We start from the raw sequence: 26,936 nt of genomic DNA, 5'->3' as shown, positions 1-26,936 counted from the left end.
CAGTTAGGTCCATAATTATTTGGACAATGATACAGTTGTCATCATTTTGGCTCTGTACACCACCACAATGGGTTTTAAATGAAACAATGAATACCTGCTTAAAGTGCAGACTCTCAGCTTTCATTTAAGGCTTTTTTCAAAAATGTAGTATGAACCGTGTAGGAATTACAACCATTTCTTCACACAGTCCCCCAACTTTAAGGGCTCATAAGTATTTGGACAAACTAACATAATCATCAATTAAACAGTCAGTTTTAATACTTGGTTGCAAATCCTTTACAGTCAATGACTGCCTGAAGTGTTGGACACATAGGCATCATCAGATGCTGGGCTTCTTCCCTGTTGATGCTCTGCCAGCCCTTTACTGCAGCCGTCTGCACTTCCTGCTTGTGTTTTGGGTGTTTTGCCCTCAGTTTTGGCTTCAGCAAGAAAAACGCATGCTCAATTGGATTCAGGTCAGATGATATGACTTGGCCATTGCAGAACATTCCACTTCTTTGCCTTAAAAATGTCTTTGGTTGCTTTTGCAATATGCTTCAGGTCAATGTCCAACTGCACTGTGAAGCATCGTCCAATGAGTTTTGAAACATTTAGTTGAATCTGAGCAGATAATGTAGCCCCAAACACTTCAGCTCTCATCCTGCTGCTCTTGTAAGCAAGACAAGACTTCACTAGAATAAATACAGAGGGTTTATCACAAGATGCAAACCATTGGTTAGCCTTAAAAATGGAAGGCCAGATTAGAGTTTGTCAAAAACCATCTAAAAAGCCTGTACAGTTGTGGAACAGCATACTATGGACAGATAAAACAAAGATCAACTACCAGAATGATGGGAAGACAAGAGAAGGAAGAAGGGAAGGAACTGCTCATGATCCAAAGCACACCACCTCATCAGTGAAGCATGGTGGAGGTACTGTTATGTCATGGCCATGTATGGCTGCCAGTGGAACTGGTTCTCTTGTATTTATTGATGATGTGACTGCTGAGAAGAGCAGCAGGATGAAAGCTGAAGTGTTTGGGGCACCATTATCTCCTCAGATTCAACCAAATGCTTCAAAACTCATTGGACGATGCTTCACAGTGCAGATGGACAATGACCTGAAGCATACTGCAAAAGCAACCAAAGACATTTTTAAGGCAAAGAAGTGGAATGTTCTGCAATGGCCAAGTCATATCATCTGACCTGAATCCAACTGAGCATGCGTTTTTCTTGCTGAAGCCAAAACTGAGGGCAAAACACCCAAAACACAAGCAGGAAGTGCAGACGGCTGCAGTAAAGGGCTGGCAGAGCATCACCAGGGAAGAAACCCAGCATCTGGTGATGTCTATGTGTCCAACAATTGAGGCAGTCATTGACTGTAAAGGATTTGCAACCAAGTATTAAAACTGACTGTTTAATTGATGATTATGTTAGTTTGTCCAAATACTTATGAGCCCTTAAAGTTGGGGGACTGTGTGAAGAAATGGTTGTAATTCCTACACGGTTCATACTACATTTTTGAAAAAAGCCTTAAATGAAAGCTGAGCGTCTGCACTTTAAGCAGGTATTCATTGTTTCATTTAAAACCCATTGTGGTGGTGTACAGAGCCAAAATGATGACAACTGTATCATTGTCCAAATAATTATGGACCTGACTGTATGTCTCAGTTTTCTCACATTCAGTCAGTCTATTACTCACGGCCATTGCATTTTTCCATGCACTTCCACTCCTGTGTAGTAATGCTGGCATCACCACACCAATCTTAAGCGGAAGCTGTTGAGGAAGCAGGTTCAGTTATCACCTGCCTTATAAAACAGTTACAAATCTTAAAGGGATAGTGCACCCAAAAATGAAAATTCAACCATATGCCGATGGAGGCCCTGGTCAAGTTTTAGAGTCCTCACATCCCTTGCGGAGATCGGCGGGTGGAGCGGCTAGCACACCTAATGGTAGACGGTAGAGTTGTACCGTTACCGATACCAGTATCGGAAATGCCTCCGATACTGCCTAAAATGCGATATCGGGTATCGGCGAGTACAGCCTAAGACCAATCCGATACCACGTAATGCCTCATGTCATTACGCATACGTACGCTACAGGCAAACGAAATTGAAACGGAGTGGAGTTTAAAAAACATTCTACTGTAGCATTTAAAATGTCTTTTTTACCAAATTGTGTGGCTGCACTTTAACCTGTGTCTTGATCTGTATCAACACTGGATAATAATAATAAAAAAGTTTTATGGCATTCATTCTATTATTATGTATTCATTTCTCAATATTTTACAGTAGTTTTAGGAGTTGAGACATACAACAATTCATATCCCATCCATTTTTATTTTACGCGCTGGTATCGGAGCGGTACTCGGTATCGGCAGATACCTAAGGTTCAGGGATCGGAATCGGTATCGGGAAAGAAAAAGTGGTATCGGTACATCTCTAGTAGACGGCGTCCCAGACTAACGTCCAAGAACACAAAATTGAATCCACAGAGTACCTCCATACTGCTCATCCACAGTGATCCAAGTTGTGCTGCAGCCGCAACATAAAAAGTTGTTTCGAAAAATGTCATATGAACTCTGTTTTTAGCCTCACTGTAGCCTGTAGCTCTGACTGTTTCTCTGTGCTCTGCGCTCACGTGTGCGCGCCTGCGCGAGACCAGCAAAAGCATGAGCTTTGCTCACCCATGTTTACATCACGTGACACGTGCACTGCAGGGAGAGACAACAGTAACCACAGAGCTAAAAGATAATTTGCACTACGCAAAGGACTTAGCAAAGGACAGCCCAACATGTCTGAAGACTTTGAAACTGAGGAGGAACAGCATTTCTTTGTTGAGCCGTATTTGTTTGAGCCCGTGTATACGGACGGAACTCAGGCTACTGGAGGAAGCAGCCGCTGCAGCTCATGAGCCTCAGCCAGCCGCAGAATACCGGAGTCGAGCACTGGAAACCTGGTGGTGTAGTTGTTTCAAATGCGAAGCAATGCCAATGGATGAGGAAAGTCTTTGCTGCTCAGACTGGGAATTGGCGATGCCTGCACTTGAGAATCTGGACATCAGTACTGATGAGACTGCTGCTCTTCAGAGATCACCGATCACCCTGAGCGCGCACACGTGAACGCAGAGCACAGAGAAGCAGTCAGAGCTGCAGGCTACAGTGAGGCTAAAAACAGAGTTCATATGACGTTTCTCGAAACAACTTTTTATGTCGCGGCTGCAGCACACTTGGATCACTATGGAGGTACTCTGTGGATTCAATTTTGTGTTCTTGGACGTTAGTCTGGGACGCCGTCTACCATTAGGTGTGCTAGCCGCTCCACCCGCCGATCTCCGCAAGGGATGTGAGGACTCTAAAACTTCACCAGGGCCTCCGTCGGCATATGGCTGAATTTTCATTTTTGGGTGCACTATCCCTTTAAGTTTAGGCATTGACTTTGCAGCAAGATAGAAGTCCAATACAGATTATTTAATTCTGAAGCTGCTGTTTTGAATAATGTTCAGTATCTCTAAATATGACCACCATAAGTATTCATTGTTTTTTCAGAGAACTGTATTCTGGTTGGGTGAAAAGCCTCCAAAGCAGCATTTTACATGAAATACACTACTCACTGTTTAACTTGCTCCTGAAACCTGGCTCCTCTCAGCCTTCACCAGTGCATAGATATTAGGTGTGCAAAATCATCCAGTGGGCCAGATTGGAGTCTTTGACGGGCCGGTTCTGGTCCCCAAGGGATACATTTGACACCCCTACCTTAGACCCTCATTCGGGAAAGGTAAAAACTCCCCCTAAAAACCCAGGGAAAAAGAAGAAGAAACCTTAGGAAGATCAGTGGCCCTTCTGCTGTCTGTTGGATTTTGTGTCACCTAATCCTAGATCAGCCTTGCTTTGAGCTTCTGGAAAGTTTTATATTTAAAACATTGACCAGAAGTTTGGAATTAACTGATATGTAAGCCTGTTTGAAATTGAGGCCTGGTTTTCTGTTGAGTTAAGGAAACTGGATGGATTGCTGGAGTGATTCTCTTCTTTTCTGTAATGGTGAAATAATCATTAAGCCTGCTCTTCTCGCCTCCTTTATGTCTGTCTTATCCACCACTCAAATTGGATGTTTGATGTTTTCAAGCATGTGTGAAAAGATGCAGTTAGGTTCTGTCTACTTCTTTCCATCTCAGCTGATGGTAACAGGTGAGCAGGCCTGGTTCTGTCGTCACGCCAGTATGTTCCGCCATCACAACTCTCACTCAACATCCTTTGATTCTCGGGGCTGTTGACAGCTTGCCCTCTCCTTTCCTGTGCAGGAAACAGTCAGTGTATAAGCACAGGCCTGCAAAGATGAGGCAGAACTGAACAGCCCTCCATCCATAATTAATCCACCTTAATTGCATTTCCTAATCCAGTTTTGATGTGGTTCCCCCACAGCACACAACTGTGGCTCTGTGTGTTTGCTTAGACTTGCTAAGCAGAAGCTGCAAGTCTTCAAGGCTTCTTTGAAGGATTCAAGGGTTCAAGACTTTTATAGTCTTGTCTGATGGAGTGAACTCTCAACAGCCCATCATCTTAAAAACCTATCAGTCGCAATTAAATTAGACGTATTATTATTATTTTTTTTTTTTTTTTTTCATTTTTACATTTTGGTGCCTGACCTGAATTTAGTTCTTAGCTTCTAACCTCATTTTAGTCAGCTGATTATCCTTTGTCTTGGTCCAAGCAAAAGAAAAATCAGAATTATTGCAGTTACAGGTTTTATTACATACAACTGCATTTAAATTAAAATTTTGTATACATTTTTTTTTTTTTTTTTTGGTCAAGTGGCAAAATCTTTGTGGAGACCCTTTGTCAGCCAGACTGCTTTCTTTTGCTACGTGGAAACAGTAATATTAATGTAATATGATTCAATCATATGAAGAAAATTAAACCAACTGAAACACATCCTGAAGTATTCACTGACATTAGAAATGATGTTGTTACCCACCATCAGCAAAGTAGGATGTCTTGCAAGGGCATGTTATCTTTCTATTACTACCTACATTTTTCATCTATGCTTCTGCTTTAGGCATAGTTACAAATGTTTATAGTCTGATCTAAATACATCTTTCAAAAAAAAAAAAAAGAATTAAAGAACTTATTAAAGACGTTGCAGTAGCCTGTAGGATAATCAACTGTTGCAATATTTTTTTAGGATGTCTGACAGTTGTTAATTCAAATTGACAATTCAAATGACAGCTTTCTACCTCTAATACATGTTGATGTTGTATAGAATTGCAATATATTATAAGGTGTCCCTCTTTCTGTTTTAATATTAATCTATGATATACAATTATGTGATAATAAATGAGCAGAATGAACTATGATCCTCTAAGCTCATATTTTAGCTGTTTACTCAGGTGAGGTGCAGAGGGCCATTAACTATTTCCATGCGAGACCAGTTCTTAAAATAAATGTTTTGATTATTATATATTATGCCTTAAATATATTTTTATGATGAGTGCATCAAAACACCCTCCCCTATAGGTCCATAACATTTGCTCCTGGCAATAACTCTTACAAGTCACAGTACATTTTTAAAAGCTTCAGAATGAGTAATAAATTGATTAATAAATGAATTGAGCAATCAATAAAATAAAATAAAAAATGTCAAGCGTCAACTAGGCCTGAACAGCTATTACTTAAAAACTGATTAAAGTGCAATTTTAATTGAAACAGCCATGATTTTAACTGTATAAGTATCCTTAGGCAAGATGCTGAACCCAAAGTTCCCCTGATGGCTGTGCCGTCGGTGTGTAAATGTCTTAAAAAACTCACTGAATAGCAGGTGGCACCTATGGCAGCCTTGGCCACTGGTGTGTGAGTGTGACTCGTAGTGTGAAAAGAAGGCGCTTTGAGTAGTTGGAGGACTAAAAATGTGCCATAGGTTCAAGTCCATGTATTATAAACATGCTCTCACTTTACAAATCTATTTTGTGTTAACAACAAACACTTTTAAGACAGAGGAACACTTCTATACATTTCTATATATAATTTTAAAAAAATATTTTTTTTTTTTTCATTATTTCAGTAGATTACTAAATAGATTAAGTACACCAAAGTGCTCAGTTTGAGCTTAATTCTTTTTTTTTTTTTTAAGGGAACTATTGGTGTAAACTTATTTTGTGCTGTGTACACCACCTGTACAGGCCTGGAGTTTAAATAAAATAAAATAAAAAAAATTAAAATCACATTATGATAAGAAAAAAGTCACAGTAACTAGGTAGGTATTGTTAATGTTTGTTTATACTAAAATGTAAATAATTAGTTATATGAGGTGGTGTATTGGAGAGTATACGCAGGTGTACTAGGTATACCCACCTCTTTCTGGCTGTTTACAGTATACCCACCTATAAGCTAAAAAGCCATTGGAATATATAGGAGAATATACCTACTAGGGCTGTACCCGTAAGCGAGTTGGGTCAGTTGAATGGGTTTTGGCTGTTGAATGAATATTTGACTTATCATTCCTCTTTTTCTATATAGAGCCTGAGTGTTTGAATTGGGTTCAGCGGGACATTCAGGGTGGCAGTGATGTTAACATAATATAGTTTACAAACCAAGTTAGTCTTCAAAGCACATGCATGCTAACTACGCTGACGATGACAGATTGGAAATGTGCGACAACATTTTTCACTGACACTAGATAACAAACAAAAGCCAGAGACTGTATTGTATAAAGTAACCATGAGCTATAAATTTACCACTTCTAAGCAGAAGGCAGAAGATAACGTTATCTCCGAGCCTGACTGGACAAAGCCTCCCTTCCTCTGGGCAGAACCAAGGTAAATCTTGGTGAGGTAGAGGCAGATGTACCAGAGAGCAGTGTGAACGTTAGCTCTGCAGCTAAATCTGGGGACCGATATGTCCCCAGAAGTACACCGCGCACTGAACGACCGCTCAACTTTAAGGAACCTCAGTCGAGTCTCCGACTTTCAGGGAGCAGCCCTAATACTCACTTCTTTGTTGGTAACCTGCCTATCTACCCAGTAGTACACCCACCTCATCAACTGCCACTACATCAGCGGCTGTATGTGAGATGCAGGGTGGGCTGTACTGTGTTTGTTCAAGGTTTTGGGGTCACAGTGCTTTCAGTGCTTCTTCAGCAGGTGCTTATGGATGAAATGATGGATTACCTCACTCTTTGCTATCTCCATCCTACTCCCAGCTCCCCCTCTTCCTTCTTTGTGCCCTCTCCCCCTCTTCTTCCTGCTGCTGCTGTTCTGTAGGGAAATGAATGGGCCTCCTGTTTGCTGCATCCGCATCTCACTCTGTCAAACTCCACCATGCATCTGGTGCGGAGGGTTGGTGTGCATGTGTGTGCTCAGCGTGCATGTGGATCCATAGGATTGGCTCTGGGATTTACAGTGTGTGTGTGTTTGTGAGTGTGTTTGTGGGGGTGTGTTTGGCCAGGTCATTTAGTACTCTGCATGCAGGCTTGGAGCAGGCTGATAAGCTGTTTGCAAAAACTGGCAATTAAAAGTTGATCAGGCTGTCAATTCAAATGGAATGAAATGGAACCAGAAAGTAATTAAAAGGATGGCATGAAAATGACAACAATTATATCTCTTAGCTTCCCATTACCGATGCACAGAGGAATTTAATTAGTTTAGGAGCTCATATAGTGACTCATACAGTAAACACACAATAACAGAAAATAGCAGCCACCACAAAAAACACTGGTGGCTGCTAACACAGAATGGGCCATCTCAGTTTCACTATTAAACCTACAAACAGGGAGGCCAATGGATATGGACAACACTGGTGTTAAGCTGTTGCTGTTGAATCATTAGTGCAATCTATGTGGATCCAATTAGTGTGTTTTAAGTGGCTGGTGGATTGGTGGGATACTCCCAGTCCTCCCAGTTTGCCCATATGGCCGTAGGCTGTGTATCCGCTGTGTTAATGAGCCTGTCAGCTTCCATCCCACTCAGTGTTGGCCCAGGATGGGCATCTTATGCACACAGTATGTACTGCTGAGAACGACTGCTTCCACTTTATAGGCAGCATACAAAGCTAACTCACTCACACACATTTCTTTAGACAGAAATATTCTCTTTCTCTTCTCATTTACAGCCAGAGATTGCTCATTGCGCGAATATCTTCATAGTCCAGAAAGTGTTGTGTAGCAAGTCCTACTGGAGCCAGCTGGGTTTAGCGATTGGTTCTGCCCCAGACTCAAACAGCTGCTCTCATTAAAAACTTTATTTAACTCTGCTTTTGAAAGGTTGACCACAGATGTGTATGGTCCTATATTAGCCAGCTGGGCTCTGCAGAGCATTCGCTCCATGTTGTAAATGCTGGGGCCTTGCTATAAATGGGGGAATGCCTTCAGCTGAATGTAGCCAGGAATATTCTGCTGCAATGATGAGGATTGATTTGCAATAAAGCAGCAAGTTGGTTGTCATAACTGGTCCATGTGGGTTTTGGTGACAGGCTTCAGAGATCTGATTGTTAGAGAACACTAAGCTACTGGAGTCCTGTACTAGTGCTGTATCTGGGGAAAAGAAAACAAATGAGCCTGCTGGCTGTAGATGTGTTTTCTTTGAATCTCTACTTCATAAAGTATTCTCATCTTCCGTCAATTTAATTAACTTGGCATTTTGCCTGATGATGTCAGTTTGACTTTCTGGCTCAAAGTCTGCCTCCTGCTTGTATGACTGGATTTGATAGTAACGAGTCGACTTGGGCAGTATCTGAGCTGACAAACATGATGACTGCTAGTGATGGGGATATGTTCATGACTGTAAACACCTGGCCAGCAGAGAGACTGCAGGAGAAAACAAAAGCATATTTCCACACTTAAATTGGTGAATTAAGGGATTATTTCGACCAGACTAACTGGAACGGTTTTGTTTAGTTTTATTTTATTTCTGTTGAGTTTGACTGAAGTGGTAGAGTTACCAAGTCAGTTAAGCTAACGTTAGTCTTATTTCAGTGAAAAAGAGAAACTTGAATTCGTAAGGTGTACAGTTATATCTCTCTGGTTAATCAGGGAAATAGTGTAAGAATATTACTATTTTGACATTTTGTACATTTTTATAGTTTATTTATTAGACTGGAAAAAAGAGATACATGATATTGGGTTTTTGCCAATATCTGATATGCTGATAGACACCAACTAAATTGGCTATATGATGACTTTATTCCCTCAATCCCCTGCCTGAATATACCTTGTTGTCTGTATGCTTGTACCCCGCTTTACCTTAATTTTTACATGTATTTTCATTTATGTATGCCTCCTTATGTAATACCCCGGTTTAACACTGTGTAGCTTATTTGTGTTTGAATTGTGTAGTGCTATTATTTCATTGTCTGATTTATATGCATTTATAAAGAGCGTTTCCTTTAAAATTTGAAAAGCCCTAAGGAAAATAATAATTCTGTCCTTTGACCGTCAGCTGTTGACCAGTCAACGGACCTCAGTGTCTCTACACCATCATTGCTGTGTTCCAACAGAAATATGATCTGAAATCAGAGAGAAATTAACAATTATGGCTTTTAAGTTTTAGGGGTGTAAATCACTAGTTTCATCATGTTTAGATGTTATATCAGTTCGTTGGACAACGATTTGATATTTGAAAATATTAGAAAGTCTGCCACTGTGTGATTTCGATTTCCATGCAATTCAGGGGCCTGTGACTGATATGAGATGATACTACATGCCTATTTAACATGATCGATTTCAGAAAAAGCTGCAACCCCTTTCTTTTTTGCTTTAGGTCACAAAAAATAAAATCAACACAGAAATAATGTAAATAATTATAACTAGTTAAGTAAAGTTTACTTTAAACTGACTCTAACACATAAAACAGCACATGGACAAGTTAACCTTCAGGGTTTTCTGTCCGAAAGCCCTTTCAGGAAGAAATATTTTCATTTTAACCCAAACCATGAACTTTTTCATAAAACTACAGGTCTGTCTGGCTTGAAACACTGAAGGCAAACTTCAGAAGCTAATGTTATTGCTGTGTTGCTGAAGTTAGACTTGTCCGATCAAGCAGGTAACGTTACTGTTGTCTTTTATCTTGTAACCGTATTGTTTACATTTGGCATGTGCTTTGTCAGTTGACCCCGTATTTTCTCTGTAATCAAAAATATTTCCACACTGCTGATTTAGTCCAGAGTGTATTACGTTAGACTCATCCTTCTGGCTGCGGTGACACAGAATTTCAAAATAAAGGCGTAACCCAAAGATGATGTTATGGATTGATGTTTTCACTTTGCATCAATGATACTGGATCATTGATCATTGAATGTATATATCGATCCAGACTGATGGATCGTTTCACTCATTGTGTACATGTTTCCCTGACCTTAGCGTGTAGCTTCATTTAGCAGTGTAGGCTACTTAATGTAAACACTTCCAGTAGTGAGCCTGGAGCAGATGACCATGTCCAAAAAATCCAGCATACAATTATGCCATACTGTAGCCAGAGTACAAGCAACTGTTGGAGTATTCAGAATGGTAGGAAACCTGCGGTTTTTGCTCGCAGGGGTTACTTCTACATACACTGACCTTGTTATTTGAAACATTGACCACCTTTAATATCAACATCTGACATTGTAACCCTATGTATAAGACACAAAATACAGAAAAGCATTGTAAGTCCCCATTAATTTAAAGATCTAAGACTTTTTCTATGCACACAAATTTTGGTCACAGATTTATTCATATCCATGTAAGCAAGCACCTGTCCTTTTCAATGATAATCCATCCACCTGACAGCTGTGGCATATCAAAATACTGATTAAACAGCAGCATTACTACACAGGTGTGTCTTGGGATGGTCACAGTAATAGGCCACTCTGAAATGTTCTGGTCACATTGCATTGCATTTATTTATTTGTTGAGTGTACTAACAGGTTGGCGATGACAGCTAAGTAGCTGTTTTACTTAAATGAGAAAAATGATGAGGAACAGTGAAGGACATGCTTATTGTACTGTGGATTAGGCAAAGTCCCTCCAAGTCATTAAAAGAAAATATGCTGCCAGTGGTATTTTTATAATCTGATACTCACCTGGATTTTCCTTTTTTTTTCATTTGATTTACATCAATTTTAAATTCAGAATTCAAAATACATACTGATGAACGCCCTACTTTTTTATTCTTAGTAAAGATTGAAAATAATGAGCCCCACTTACTTGGATTACGTGGGCAGAGCACCTCGGGGCCACTGGAAAGCTGGACAGAGTTCGCACAGTTTTATCACGAGATTCTCTGTCTGCTGAAATTCTTGATGAGCAAGAATTCAGCAAAGCGGGGTTGGTCCTTTATGTTAACACCTGTATGATGTCTATTGCAGTACAGTAACTACCTCCCCACAACACTGACATCACACCCTCGAGACAAGTTTTGGCAGGCACAGCTGGATCTCCAATTGGAAGATGTGTGTGCATACATTAACATAACAATGAAGACAGAGAGGTTTTAAGGAGAGAATAAAAAAAGCACTGAAGATTTCCAAAGATCATTAAATGATGGCAACTTTCTATTTACAACATGTATGCTTTACCTCAAGGTGAATACTGGGGCAGGCATACATTTACATGAATTAGCATGTTTAAGGAGTGTGGGGACACTGGCTTTTCGTTACAAACAGACAAAGTCGATAAATCAAAATGAGGGCCAGCCGCTCAAGTGATTGTTGTGCCTCTCCGGTCACCGGAGAGGCTCAGGAATGAGTGTGCAGAAGCCTCGCAAAATAGGGTGAAGCTCAGTGGTCCATAATTCAAAAATGAATATTTATAAGTAGGAGCTCAGTGGACTTGGCCTTGGGGGAAATAATTGGGTAGACAGGAGAAGACTGGAATCACATCCCTGTTCAGAGAGAGTAGAAGAAGCCCCGCAGTCATAATGAAGAGACTTTGCCCAGTGACATCCATACTGTACCTTAACTTTTTTAGCTATGGAAGGAGTAGAGTTACCGTAGTGGTGGCTGTGTATGTGAAGTTTGAGATATTTGGTATTTTTTAAAACAAGCTTAACTGTGTTTACACTGCAAGCAGATAATTTTTGGCCGTACTGCTGTAGCTGGTGCACAGAGCTTCAATACTTCATGTAAATGAGCCATCAATAACTAATTGGTTGGCATATATCAAACAAAAACAGAAAAAAAGAAAATAAGGACTCTATACAAACATCCTGCTTTAGAGAGCAGAGCATCATCTGCATAAACAACCGGGTCTCACTCCGAAGTTGTCGAAATCCAGCGCTTGGTCAGTGACTTCCAGTGTTAGACACTGACAAAAAAAGCCATCCTTTCACGTCGGCTTGATACACATCCAGTCACCGTTATTGTTTAACAGTGCCCGGCAGCATCAGGGGGGACAAGAACGAAAGTTAAGGTTGGTGAGAGTCTGAGTAGGGCGCTCAGGAGGAGTGCTGGATGGCTCAAACAACCACCGACTTTGACCTGGGAGGCTGTTGTTTCGCTTCCTGTATGAATGAAAAGCCAACCCTGTTGCACTGAATATCATCATGGTTTCTTAAAAGCTGTCTAAGTAGTTAGAACGTTCAGTACTGGAGAGAGGGGACAATGTGGACATGTTCCTCTCTCCAAGGGGAATTCCTTTGAAGAACTTTTTCATTGCTATGGCATTTTTATAAAAAAAATATGTGTGTGTATATATATATATGTATATATATATATATATATATATATATATGTATATATATATATATATATATATATATATATCTACTGTATACATGTGCCATTGCTATTGATGTATATTGCCATGAAAGCCGTAGATTAGATCCCAACTAACACCAATGTGAATAAAAAAAGCTCCCTCTCCTTCCTGATAATCAACATTTGATAGGGGTAAAACATAGAAATGGTACATTTACAAGGATCACAGTTGCACTGTCTCTAAAAGCGGTGACTAAATGCAACTTAATGGTCACAAGCCCCGAAATTGAGTTTACTAGCAGCCTAAGCAATGGGTGTAATAGTTTTTTAGACATAATTTCTGAGCTGTTTAAATTTGCATCGTTTCAGATGAAATTAGGACGGAACTGGAAAGCTTTGAATGGCTATAATCAACTTTTTGTCCATTTGCATTTGCCAGTGGAGCTGTTGCCTAAGCATAGATATCAGATGCCCATCACATGTGCATGAAGCCAACTTTTTGTTGAATGTACACACATTAGTTAGGTTTCGGTGTATTTTTCTGTAGGAAATAACTTGTTGGTGTTTTCACTGGCAGCGGGTATTGCTTGTAATCAGCAGCCTGTTTGCAACACAATACAGCCTAACTATCACATGTACACATCAGTGGCTGTTCACCAGAAGCCCCCGGCCCCTTACAGCACCTAGCTGAAACCACAGCCGCCCTTCACTCCTTCCAGCTTAAGTGGACTCTAATAAAGTTGCTCTTTGATGCATTAATAACCTCCTCCTCCCTACTGGGCTGTGGGGCCAACTTCCGAACAGCACCCGGCATATCCTCGGCTGACATGCACTCTTTAATTATTTCTTTCTATGAGTGTTGGAGCGAAACGAGGGGAAGAGGAAAGTGATGACATACTTCTAATGAATCCTTGAATAAATAATACTGCTGTCTAAGCTTAAGGCATCCTCAAGCAGCATTATTGGGAGAGAGGTGGAACACAGAGGATGCAGAGAGAAGGTAAAATGTTGGAGAAAAAAGGAAAAGGCAGATATGGAGGTAGAGAGCACACCTGGAATGACAGTGACCTCTATTGTATGAGATTCCAGCACAGCCTGAATTAAGCTTTATCTTAGCTTTATTCTCAGTTGTGATCCGCTAGTTTACCAGAGTGTAATCAATTTAGGTTAAACACTATCAAACTATCACACTGTCAGCCTGCATGACAGCAGATACACGTCGACCGCTTTTTTATTTTCTATTTCCTGCTTGTGTTTTTCTGCTGTAGACAAAGCAGTCATGTTCTCCTGACAGTCACTGTTATAGGCCTGGACTGCACCAGAAACACAGAAAGATAATCAACAACAAGAGCATATGTGCTGCGTGTACATCAGTGTCTTTAGGTTGAGCTGAAAGCCAGTCTGACATAGCGCATAGCACACACATAGTGCCCATTCTTGAGAATTGGGACAAAACATGTCCTTTGAAGAAAACCCCTAAAATTATAACAATGATTCTTTTTCTGGGGTGAAACATTATTTTTTAAGGATTTTGATATAAGACATAAATGTGATTTATAAAATAGTTTGAACTGCTTTCATTTTTGTAACCTCTAAACAGCCTTGTCCCAGACAAGAATTCACAACTTCAAACTATTAGAAAACACAAAGTGTAAAACATCAGTGTGAAAGTGTACTGCTGTAAGTTATTTTAAAATATATTTTCTTCTTGAAAATCTTGGCCATTTAAAGATGTGTCCCAGATGTTTGTCAACTCTGTCAGATTTCTACAAAAAAATAATTTAATCAGGCTCAAAAGAAGTCAGCTGTATCACAAGGACTCCTGTCTCACTTCCTGGTTTCCAAAAAGGCAGGGATGCCCCCTCAAGTACTGTAAGCTTTATATTTTTTTTTTATAAAACTCATTAAATAATAATATCAACTCCGTACTGTAGCCCTTCTTCATCCAAACTGAATAAGAATTATGGTTTAAAAATCATATTTTGATTAGCCTGTAGAGAATTCTTAGCAACTTTAAAAAATAAAATAGCTATTCACTACTCACTATATGACTGCTGTGAAATTTATGAATATATACCATTTTGTCACCTCAGTAAAACGTTACCTCCGACAGATCTTACCTCTGACACTCATTTTGTGTGCAATTTAACAAAAAACAAAACAAAAAAATCAATCACTGGGAGATTGGTCCATTACATGATTTAATAGTCAAGAATTTTATCTCTTAAAATATATTCCCCAGCCTAGCTGAAGAATCAAAATCAAAACAAAACAAAAATAAGGTTTTGTCCCAATTCTCAAGAATGCGTAACAGATAAGAACTAAATTCCATTTTTTTGGATCCACTTTTATATGTGTGCAATATGTTTGAGCATTTAGAAGATAAAATAAGGATGATAAAAGTCAGAAAGCCAACACTCCATGTGAAGACTCCCTGAAGATATTGTCATTTTAACCACAAACAATCAGTTTTAATTATATTTAATTATTTGGAGGGATACTGTCTGATGCTGCAGTGTAATCAGCAGCTTGTTTGCCTTTTATAAGCATTTATCTATTTGGTTTCCATGAGTGGAAGCATATCAGAGCCATCCTCACCGCCAGAGGATCCTGCATACTGTGAGCTGGAGTGAACAGTGTCCTTTTAAGAATTAGCAGTACAGTGCTTTTATATTATTGAATTATTTTTATCTGTTTAAATCAATATATTATTGTTTTAAATGTGGATGTCGTTCTGAGAAAATCTATCCCCTTATTTTTGAACAAAATGCCTTCATATTTTCATGTGGTGTTTTGAATGTGTTTTTGCGCTATACACATGATTCACCTGTGCAGCAGCTGGATGTTTTCACTCCTGTACACGTGCAGTGTGTAGTGTGTGTGTGTGTGTGTGGGGGGGGGGGGGGGGGGGGGGGCACCAACTGTCCTTCACAGTGGCCATTTCTCCACTTACCAGAGGCAGTGTGAGATTTAGGGCCATCACCCACACTCTGTTGCCATAGTGAAGGCAGACTGAAGGCAGCTTGACTGACAGCTGATCCCACCACACACATCTTCTCCTCCTTCGTGCTTCTTGATGCTCCTCTTTCTGTGCAGTCACGTCGTACACGGTGGCTCAGTCACTGACACGTACTGTAACTGATCACCTGTCTAGTTTTCATGTTGGCACAATGGAAAGAAGATCCTGCAGTGTGTTTCTGTCACAAAAAATGTGGTCGCCAATTTGCCAATGGGGGCAGCTGGGCACCCAATACTGTTGAGCTACGTCACAGACTGCCAGTCAACAATGGCACTGATCACTGCTTTATTTTGTTATAGAGCCCCAAAATCGGGAAGGTTACCCATCAGTAAGATGTTTAAAGGGACAGTTCACCCCAAAATAATAAAAAAAAATAATAATGACAAACTGTATGGGCTGCTAAGTGCTGGCTGAATATTGGTTGTAGAGTCTGCCTTCTCTCCAATATAATGGAAGTTTCATGAAGGAACTATTTTCTCTCTATTAAACTACACCTGCCAACCGCATCACTGTGCAGAGGGAAGCGTGCATCTACTGCTAACTCACCAAGCAACACTGGGCTAGCTAATGATGTTTACTTGACACGCTGTCACAAGCCTCTCGTCCATGAGTAGACGCAGGCTTCCTTGGGTGTGGTTTGGTGTAGTTCCATTGTTTTGGAGAGAAGGCAGACAGCTCTATAGCCGATATCTCCAACACTTGGCAAGTCAAACCAAAACAGTCTGGACTGATAAATATGTATATTATATGTACTATTTATCTGAATATGTAGTTGTTATTTTAGGGTAAACTGTCCCTTTAAGTCAATTTCCATAGAAAAATGCCCAAAACTAACTGGTTCCAGCCTTTCTAGTTTCCTAAATCCGCTGCTTTTTAAATGAAATTGAACAAGTATCATCATTTAGCTACTTTTGTTTATAACTTAGAAAAAAATGACTTTTCCAACTATCAAAATCTCGTAGAACAACAACAAAATAAAGGTAAAACATTCACAGTCCTTTTCATTCTCCAGTGGTGGGCAAACTTGAGGCAAACTCGAGCAATACTTATAAAGGCATTGTCTTAAGTTCTCATGAGGAAGTGGAAGGGAGCTGATTTTTCCTTTGAAGGAAGGTCACAGCAATTTTCTGGTTCTTTGAAGGTCACAGAAACATCTTAAAGTCACTTTAAAAAAAAGAAAGTTTTTTTTGGTGAGAGTAACATTTCAGTTAATAGTATCAAAAGTAAAAAAGGAATCAATTACATTTTGATAGAAGATTTGACAGTGATGAGTGATGGCAACTGGTTAACATAATTTCATCACAAAGTGGGTCAAATGTGAGCGGGGTTGGTTCACACGTGTACCAATCAGCTGTAAAAGTTACCGTTGTCACTATAACTGTATTAAAAACAAGTTTGAAAGGTTAAAAACAATGTTCATATTGTTGGACATTCCTACTGATAATTTTCCAGAAATGTTTGGTTGTAGAAATGGACAGATATTCTATTAAGTGTTCATGTTTTGTGATTCTTGTTTAAATTAAGTTGTTTCTGTTTTCTTAATTTTTTTGTAACTGCATCTCGTTAACATTGTTCCAGCCGACCCTACGATGGGGCTGGCACAAATGCACATGACTTTAATCACAAGGAAATTAATTCATTAAAAGATAATTGTTTATAGCTGAGACCTTAATCTTTCAATTGCTGCCGGTTAGAATATTCTACCATAAATAATACCAGAGAAATACAGGAGAGAGTGAAAACGTGCCAACCAATGCCGGTCTCCCCTACTGTCATTACACCATGTGCTTTCCATTTGATTAGGACAACTTGTATCCATCTATTCAAAGGAAATACTTGAAACAATGTGTATTGTGAGTTACTTTATTTCTCTGATGTCTTTTTATTCAAATGTGCTCTGTTAATCTTCCATAAAAATAATGGCTTTATTATAGTTTTGTATGGTGTATTGCAATAATGAAACCTTATTCATCCTTTCCTTCCCTCACTGTGTTTGCTCAGATCGGGCAGCTGGTGTTCAAGGGGATGAAGCGTCTGAACAGGATCCAGTCCCTGGTGTTTGAGACGGCCTACAACACCAACGAAAACCTTCTCATCTGCGCTCCAACTGGCGCCGGCAAGACCAATATCGCCATGCTGACCGTCCTTCACGAGATCCGCCAGCACCTGCAGCCCGGCGGTGTCATCAAGAAGGATGAATTCAAGGTCTGACACTGAAAACACACACACACACACACAAACACAAACCGAGATCCAGAATATGGGGCTGCTTATTGCTGCTATGGTGGATATTACACAGTTTGATTACATATTACACTGGTTGTCTGTGGGAAGTATTTTACCCGGACTGACTGTTATATGTCTGTCTCGCTGTCAGGCACAATCAAAGTCAGAATTAAAAAGAATTTCTGTGTAATGTCTTAGAACGTCTGTGATAACTGCTTAATATTTCCAGTGTTACTCCACCCCAGAGTCTCTCAACATGCCTCATGGAGATTAAGCACGCTCCTTGCTGAGACTCACACACCCCATGCAGAGATTCAGATCTGATCCTCGGAGCTTTGGATGCTGGGATTTCAGGCAGCGTTAAAATGGGAGCTTTGTGATAGTTTAAAGTCAAGGACAGCTGGATTTACTTGATTATGTTTCCTCCGAGATGCTTCGTCTGTTTTGCTGATTCGTGCGGCTTTTTGTCATTTAACCTCAGTGGCGATCTGTACCGCTATTCCTTTTCTTTTCTCATATATTTAGTTCTGTTTTCTTGAATATAAAATTATCAGAGCTAATCTACATTATGCATTCAAACATCGGCTAAAAATGCTGAACACTGACAACTGAAACAATGAGCGATAAACACCTTTAATTGCTATGCATTTTGACAGGTGTACACAAGCTGTTCAAAACTGTCCTTAAAACACTGGAAGTGCTGAAATGCTCAACATTTCAAATCAAAACAATGAGAGTTTCCAGTTACAAAGAGAAATGCCAGGTTTAGATGAGATTCTGCGGATCAAACTTCGCTTTTAAACCTACCTTCCTTTCTGACTCCCTTTATCCTCCTACCTGAAGTGCATACAGTGAGTTCTTGCTCACAGTTAGGGATGTCCTGAACTGACACACAGAATCAGGATTGTGGCCAATTTAGGCATTTTAATAAATCAGTATCGGCTATATAAAACCTGAGCCATTCCCTATTTTCTTACAGTTACACTGGCTGTTAAAAATGTCTCTGAAAACTCTGGAACTGCTAAACATAAAACCTTAACAATGCACGTTTCCCACTACAAAGGGAACAACAGTTTAGAGGACCCATTCGATTGTAAATTATTAATGAAACTGTTAGAGTTTCTCACTTAAATGGTAGCTTAATCATTTTCTTATAGTTAGCCTTCGAAATTCCTATGTCACAGTTTTGCAGTATTACTGAGTTTGAAAAATTGCCATGATTTTTAATTAACAGTGGGTCATGTTGTGTTGTTAAAGTAGGTCAGTGGGAACATTTTGAATTAGATGAGAATCTGAATGTATATGCTGTTCTTGATATATATTATGCAGTCTATATGGATAAAAAACATCATGTACAACTCTCGTGCCATGCTCCCTTTCTATCCTGTCTGACAAAAAGCCACTGATATGAAGTGAAAGTTGTTTTTATGCAATAATAAGTGATTGGAATATAGCTATGACCAAACATTGATATCGGCCTTCAGCTTATTGGCAAGTGAGATGACATTTATTGATGGAAGTGCCTGATGTTTTTCTGTTGTAGCCCATCAGTTTTGCGCAGGCTAAAAAGCAGGACTCCAGACCAAGGGCGTAGCACCAAATTCTGGGCCCTAAACAGTCTCTTTTTCTCTGGATCCATGTCTCTCTCTTGACCCTTGTTTTTACAAAATCAGTTTGCTGTCTTTTACCTGTCCTTTCCTTTCTTTGTTTTTTTTGTGGAACCCCAATTTCCCCTTCTTGGGGAGACTGTAAGGGGTGAGAGGGGCCAGAGAGCTTCCATTATTTTTTGATACAACGTCAATCTTTCAGCTATTTTTATTTTAGTTATGGCTCTAATTATTGAAAAATAAAAAAATTACAAACAAAACTAAACTTTTCTTTCCAGGCTTTTCGAAGTTCCCCCTCCCACTGGGGCTCCAAGTAATCAGTCCCACTTTTCCCCCCACTACAATGCACCTGCTCAAGACTAACAGCAGTAAAAATTAATATTGGGAGAAGGTAAATTATCATTATCATCATCATGATATGTTCAAATGTAATCTTGTAAAATTTAGTTTTGGGCAAGAAACTTGAATAAATACAGCTGTTAAAAGGACAGATTTGTTGATGTTTTCATAACAATACAAAATAGACATTAGAGAGGGAATTATGATATGTATATACAGTACAGGCCAAAAGTTTGGACACACCTTCTCATTCAATGCGTTTTCTTTATTTTCATGACTATTTACATTGTAGATTCTCACTGAAGGCATCAAAACTATGAATGAACACGTGGAGTTATGTACTTAACAAAAAAAGGTGAAATAACTGAAAACATGTTTTATATTCTAGTTTCTTCAAAATAGCCACCCTTTGCTCTGATTACTGCTTTGCACACTCTTGGCATTCTCTCCATGAGCTTCAAGAGGTAGTCACCTGAAATGGTTTCCACTTCACAGGTGTGCCTTATCAGGGTTAATTAGTGGAATTTCTTGCTTTATCAATGGGGTTGGGACCATCAGTTGTGTTGTGCAGATGTCAGGTTAATACACAGCCGACAGCCCTATTGGACAACTGTTAAAATTCATATTATGGCAAGAACCAATCAGCTAACTAAAGAAAAACGAGTGGCCATCATTACTTTAAGAAATGAAGGTCAGTCAGTCCGGAAAATTGCAAAAACTTTAAATGTGTCCCCAAGTGGAGTCGCAAAAACCATCAAGCGCTACAACGAAACTGGCACACATGAGGACCGACCCAGGAAAGGAAGACCAAGAGTCACCTCTGCTTCTGAGGATAAGTTCATCCGAGTCACCAGCCTCAGAAATCGCAAGTTAACAGCAGCTCAGATCAGAGACCAGATGAATGCCACACAGAGTTCTAGCAGCAGACCCATCTCTAGAACAACTGTTAAGAGGAGACTGCGCGAATCAGGCCTTCATGGTCAAATAGCTGCTAGGAAACCACTGCTAAGGAGAGGCAACAAGCAGAAGAGATTTGTTTGGGCCAAGAAACACAAGGAATGGACATTAGACCAGTGGAAATCTGTGCTTTGGTCTGATGAGTCCAAATTTGAGATCTTTGGTTCCAACCGCCGTGTCTTTGTGAGACGCAGAAAAGGTGAACGGATGGATTCCACATGCCTGGTTCCCACTGTGAAGCATGGAGGAGGAGGTGTGATGGTGTGGGGGTGTTTTGCTGGTGACACTGTTGGGGATTTATTCAAAATTGAAGGCACACTGAACCAGCATGGCTACCACAGCATCCTGCAGCGACATGCCATCCCATCCGGTTTGCGTTTAGTTGGACGATCATTTATTTTTCAACAGGACAATGACCCCAAACACACCTCCAGGCTGTGTAAGGGCTATTTGACCAAGAAGGAGAGTGATGGAGTGCTGCGGCAGATGACCTGGCCTCCACAGTCACCGGACCTAAACCCAATCGAGATGGTTTGGGGTGAGCTGGACTGCAGAGTGAAGGCAAAGGGGCCAACAAGTGCTAAACACCTCTGGGAACTCCTTCAAGACTGTTGGAAAACCATTTCAGGTGACTACCTCTTGAAGCTCATGGAGAGAATGCCAAGAGTGTGCAAAGCAGTAATCAGAGCAAAGGGTGGCTATTTTGAAGAAACTAGAATATAAAACATGTTTTCAGTTATTTCACCTTTTTTTGTTAAGTACATAACTCCACATGTGTTCATTCATAGTTTTGATGCCTTCAGTGAGAATCTACAATGTAAATAGTCATGAAAATAAAGAAAACGCATTGAATGAGAAGGTGTGTCCAAACTTTTGGCCTGTACTGTATATATATATATATATATATATATATATATATTTATATAGGGTATAAAGGCTTTTAAGACAGTTTTTTCTTTTCAAAGATGTTTTTAACGTAAAAGAAGGTTATATTTATGGTTTCGTACATGCGTATGATTGAATTTTTAAATGTTTTAAATTTTTGAATTTCACTGCACCCTCAATTTCTTTCTTTCTCTTTCGTTTTTTGCAAAGTATTCATGGCATACTGCTAGCTGTTGTTCATGAGGAAAGAGGAAGAGGGATTTATTGTGTTAGATGGAAACAGGCTGACTGGCTGTCTAGATTACATGTGGTAGGTGCAGGAAAAACAGCCAGGCTTCTCCTCCAGATGGAGGCTCACGTGTTGACGTAGTCATGCGATGTTACAGGATGAATCATCATCAGTGGACAGGTACCTGTACAGTAAAGAAGTTATTTTTATATTTAGGCAAACTGAGAACGGCAAACGTTTAACAGATGAATGAAGTTTAAACATGGATAGCTGACCCCACTGCTAATGCAGTTCTGACCAATTAGGAATCTGTACCAGTTTGACTGATTCTGGTTACATCTCCCTCTCCTCAATATTGACATAAATTCAAAACACTGTTGTTTTGCATCTATTTCATTCAGTACGTTTACATGCACAGTTAGTGGAGCTACAGTTATAGCTCGACTAGGCCATTTAATTGGACTACTGTCCTCGTCCCAGTATACAAGCACGGGAGGGGAATCAATTTAATGACCAAAGTATGTCTGACTCTGCTACGATAGGTGGAGATATGCCCCCTTTCAGCTTGTTAGTATTGGACCTTTTTCTGGTTGACCTCTTACATCACAGACCAAACAGTTAACAAACAAATAGCTACGGTTAGCTAGCAGCAAACTGGTACCATGGTGGACAACTTTACAGCTCTGTTCATTTCAGTCCTCCAAAATGCACGGCTCTGTATGTAGGTTGTTACAACCTGTCCTTTCCTCGCTCACTCTGATAATCATGAGACTACTGCTGCTTCTGGGACAGACTCACACACACAGTGACAGTCATAACTGTTAGCATCACATGGCTAACGTTACTACACACCTATTAACAGGTTTAATTTCAGAGTAGAGCTGTTTGGCATCAGTGTGAGATAGCTGGGACTGTTAAACCAAACATCCCCACAACTGTCATCTCATTTGCTGCAACATACATGACATTACCTTTCCCCACCCACTTTAAACCAGTGAAAAGAGCTAAGATAGAACAGTTTAGACAGAAATCTGTAAAAAGAATAATACAAACTGTCCCAACACTGGCAGATCACTTTGTGTTCATGTAGGACCACATCACAAACTGAGTGAGAAACTAGGTTTTGAGGGGCTTTAATGCAGAGCTGTTCAGCTGTCAAAAGTATTTAAAATGCTTTACTGACTTGAGAGTAAGCCCACTGTAGGCTGAGTCTGTACTGTGCAGCTGTATTGTGTAGGGGAAAAAAGATTTAAAAGGACCAGAAAAAAACCAACATGATTGAGAATTACCTACACTATCTGCATTTTACTATACTGTACCTATCGCCATGACTACCCTCCTTCCTTCCTTTGTAAGAAATTGTCACTTTGGTTTTACTTCATGTTTGTCCTTCTTTTCATCTACAGTAATTATTAGATGGATAGTTTCCGTTGTGAGTGTTGTTTCAGAAGTTTATTATGAATACATGAAAGTGGTCAAAATGAAATACAGCAAGAACTGGAAAATAGAATCTTAAATATATGCACAAAAAGTCAGCTATTGGCAGCTTGGTCTAAAAATATTGGTTTGTCTTTATAAACCCATTGTGTCAAATCCAAAACACACACTCAGATAAATAATTCAGACATCCAAAAGGCTTTGTTCTCTTTCATGAAGGCTTACTCACACACACACACACACACACACACGCTCGCTCACACACGACGTTGTGTGGTGCCAGCCAGTGACGATAGCCACTTTTCATACATCACCATTAAACTTTACCCATGCAAGTGGTTGGCATCATATTTCTCAATAAATTGTGATTTGTGCTGGTTGCCAGGGAACAAATGATCCTGCCTCTGTTTGCTCATTTATCACATCGGTGTCCTTCCAGTCCCACTCTCCTGTCCCCCCTCCAAACCCCACCCCCATCCTCCACCTTCCTCATTCTACCCCTATCTGTTCTCTATGCTATTCATCTCTGTGTCTCTCTCCCCCTCTCTGTAGATAGTATATGTGGCTCCTATGAAGGCCTTGGCAGCTGAGATGACTAATTACTTCAGTAAGCGGTTGGAGCCACTGGGCATCACCGTTAAAGAACTCACTGGAGACATGCAGCTAACCAAAGGAGAGATCCTACGAACACAGGTACACACACACACACACACACACACACACACACACACACCTTGTCTCGAAAAAATCTGCTCACACTATAGGTAGAAAAAGCAGTCTGTCCTCCAGGTTCCCTCTGCTCCACATGTATGTTCTCTAGCACCCCCATGTGGATCAGATTGTGACATCTATCGGAGGCCATTTCATCTTTTTTTCTCCAAAATTCATCAGTCACAATTCTGCCAATTACGAGTCACAATTTTGTAATTCAACTAGATGTCGAATTTAATTATTATTAACTGCAGAGCTGTGGATTTATAGTTGCTTTCAAATGGAAAACAGATGACAAAGGGGCCTGTTTAAACACTCAAACAGCTGCTGGGCCTGATCTGGCTTTGTGAGTGAAAGTTAAGTCAATTTTATTTATATAGCCCAATATCACAAATCACAAATTTGCCTCAAGAGACTTTGTAAACTGTACAGCATACAACACCTTCTGTCGATTCGGATAAGGAAAAACTTCCCAAACAACCTCTTCAGTGGGGAAGAATTAAAGCACGACAAGGCACAGGAAAAGGCCCTGCAGCCCGCTGACTTTTTCTCCTTTCCTGTATTCTTAGAGCAGAGAGCACTGGATGGCTTGGAAGTTTGTTGTTTATGTCCTTATTTGTACACGGCCTTACTGGTTTATGTCACTTTACAGAGCCTGGAATTCATCTTTCAAAATGCTTCATAAAATCAAATGCTTCTTATAGGGGGATTTATACAGTGTGTGTGGTGTGTGTGTGTATGGCAGGGGGGCATGATGCTTACTACTACCATGTCCTATTCTTACCCCAGTTTGCATTTTGTCACTCTTGGCGGGATTCTCTGAACTACCATATATATACGTTGCTATAATTTTTTTGTCCCTGTCCTCCTCCTTTCTAGTGGATTGTCTGTTTGAGCTGCATTAATGGTCTTAGTGTCTCTTTTGGTGGCTCCCTCTTCTTTCTTGTCTCCATGCTCTATTCTTTCCCTGCTGTATGAGAAACGACTGAGTTGCGACTGTCGACATCTTATAACATCGGATGGTAAAAGGAGCAGCACCGTACATTTTACAAATCGTGCAGCTTATTTGATTGTTGTTGTGTTCAAACCAAGGATATATTCTAAGCCTGTTGGCCTCAAACTTATCTTTGGACTGTTGTTTCCCCTTAATAAAGGAATCAATGAAATTATGCGCAGTATCAGCCATACCACACTCAAATTTAGGCCCCTCCTCATATACTTTTTCCAGTCCTTTGTTTGCTTTGTTTCATTTTTCCCTGCATCCTAAGTCCCATTTGTGTGGGACTGTACTGCTGCCCGAGGTTCTCCTGGTCTTCATGATTCAGAGATTGTTACTGATAAAAGTCACAGCACTATTGTTTTTATGATTTGTTGTTCACAATGTAGAATTATGAGGAAAAATAATACCTATCAATATATATATTGATATATTGGTATACCTGCACCTATCAATAGTGAGTTTACTGCGCTCTTTCATATTTGAATGTGTTAAGGATGCAGGAGGCATACCTGGTAACATCATTGGTGATGTGTATCCAAAGCCTGAATAAAGATTTCGGCTACAGCTGTGGCTGGAGGCATTTTGTTTTCAGGTTGTCGGTCTGTCCGTCCCATTGTTGTGAATGCAATATCTCAAGAACATCTTGAGGGAGTTTCTTCAAATTTGGCACAAATGTCCTCCTTGACTCAAGGATGAACGGATTAGATTTTGTTGGTCAATGGTCGAAGGTCAAGCTCACTGTGACCTTGCATCCATCTCATTCTCAGGAGAACACCTTAAGGGAATTTCTTCCCTTCTTGGTGGTCAAAGGTCAAGGTCAATGCGACCTCATCTGTCTTATTCTTGTGAATGCGATATCTCAAGAATACAGTAAGGAATTTCTTCAATTTTGGCACAGATACTCAACAATGAACTGATCAAATTTTGGTAGTCAAAGGTCAAGGTCAGTGTAAACTCACAAAATCGGTGTCCTCCTTGAACCTGTGCTGATTGTATAGATCTTCTGTGCTGCTGAGGGGAGCATGTGTGTAAAGCCTCCACGTTTTCAGAGACATTGATGTATACTATTAGAGACACTTGAATGGTGCACGGAGTCATACAACTGTGGGGCAGTAACTCTAATTTTCACATATAATTTGCAATTTTGATTAACTCAACTGCTTTATGTCAGCTGTGCTTTAATGATTAGTTTACTTTCAACTCAACAATTTGCATAACTACAACAACATTTCACTACAAGTAAATTTAAGACTACCACTTCCCTTAAAGCAACTCTTACCTTTCTTGCATTTCACACAGCAGTTAGAAAAAATTTGAACATCCACAACTCCTGCCTCCCTCCAAAGTCCCATCCTCATCCTCCAGCAACTTCACTCCTCTACTTATTTGCTTTACTGAAAACAACCTGGTATTTTAGTTTGAAAAATCTCACCTCCCTGACAATTAGAGATACAAGTTGGCTAAAAAATATCTAAGACCAAATTTCTTTTTATTACTATAATTTCACAATGTAATGGTTTACATTAGTTCCACTATTGTCCAGTGAATTGACCCACAAATATGCATTTAATATGTCAAGCCCCACCATTGAGGTCCTTTTTGATAAACAAATATGTGTACAATGCACAGCTGTTATTAGAACCAAAGTCAAACCACCAGCTTAAATATGCATTTGACACAAGTTATTAGTCAACTGCTTTCTTTTCTCATCAACAACAAAATGCAAAACTGCATATCAGGCGTAGGTTATAGGGTCATTTTTGTTATAGACAACCCTTAAACCTGCCATAGTTGTATTTTGTGCTACCTAGAATATGTTCAGAAACAACAATCAGTGATGAAAGCCCTGTATTACTGTATGTGTTCCACTGATGTCACATTTATCC

At 39.9% G+C, this 26,936-nt stretch overlaps 1 protein-coding gene across 1 annotated transcript in view; it reads left to right on the top strand.

Moving 5' to 3' along the window:
• Positions 1-26,936, top strand: part of ascc3 (activating signal cointegrator 1 complex subunit 3) — a 257,950-nt gene that overhangs the window by 67,716 nt on the left and 163,298 nt on the right. The window contains exons 9-10 of the mRNA XM_033639918.2: positions 17,661-17,864; positions 23,892-24,032. Coding sequence (XP_033495809.2) covers positions 17,661-17,864; positions 23,892-24,032 — 345 coding nt within the window. The remainder of the gene's footprint in view (positions 1-17,660; positions 17,865-23,891; positions 24,033-26,936) is intronic.

Source organism: Epinephelus lanceolatus, chromosome 10, assembly GCF_041903045.1.
Source record: "Epinephelus lanceolatus isolate andai-2023 chromosome 10, ASM4190304v1, whole genome shotgun sequence".
NCBI lineage: Eukaryota > Metazoa > Chordata > Actinopteri > Perciformes > Serranidae > Epinephelus > Epinephelus lanceolatus.
This window is presented reverse-complemented; position numbering and strand designations above follow the sequence as displayed.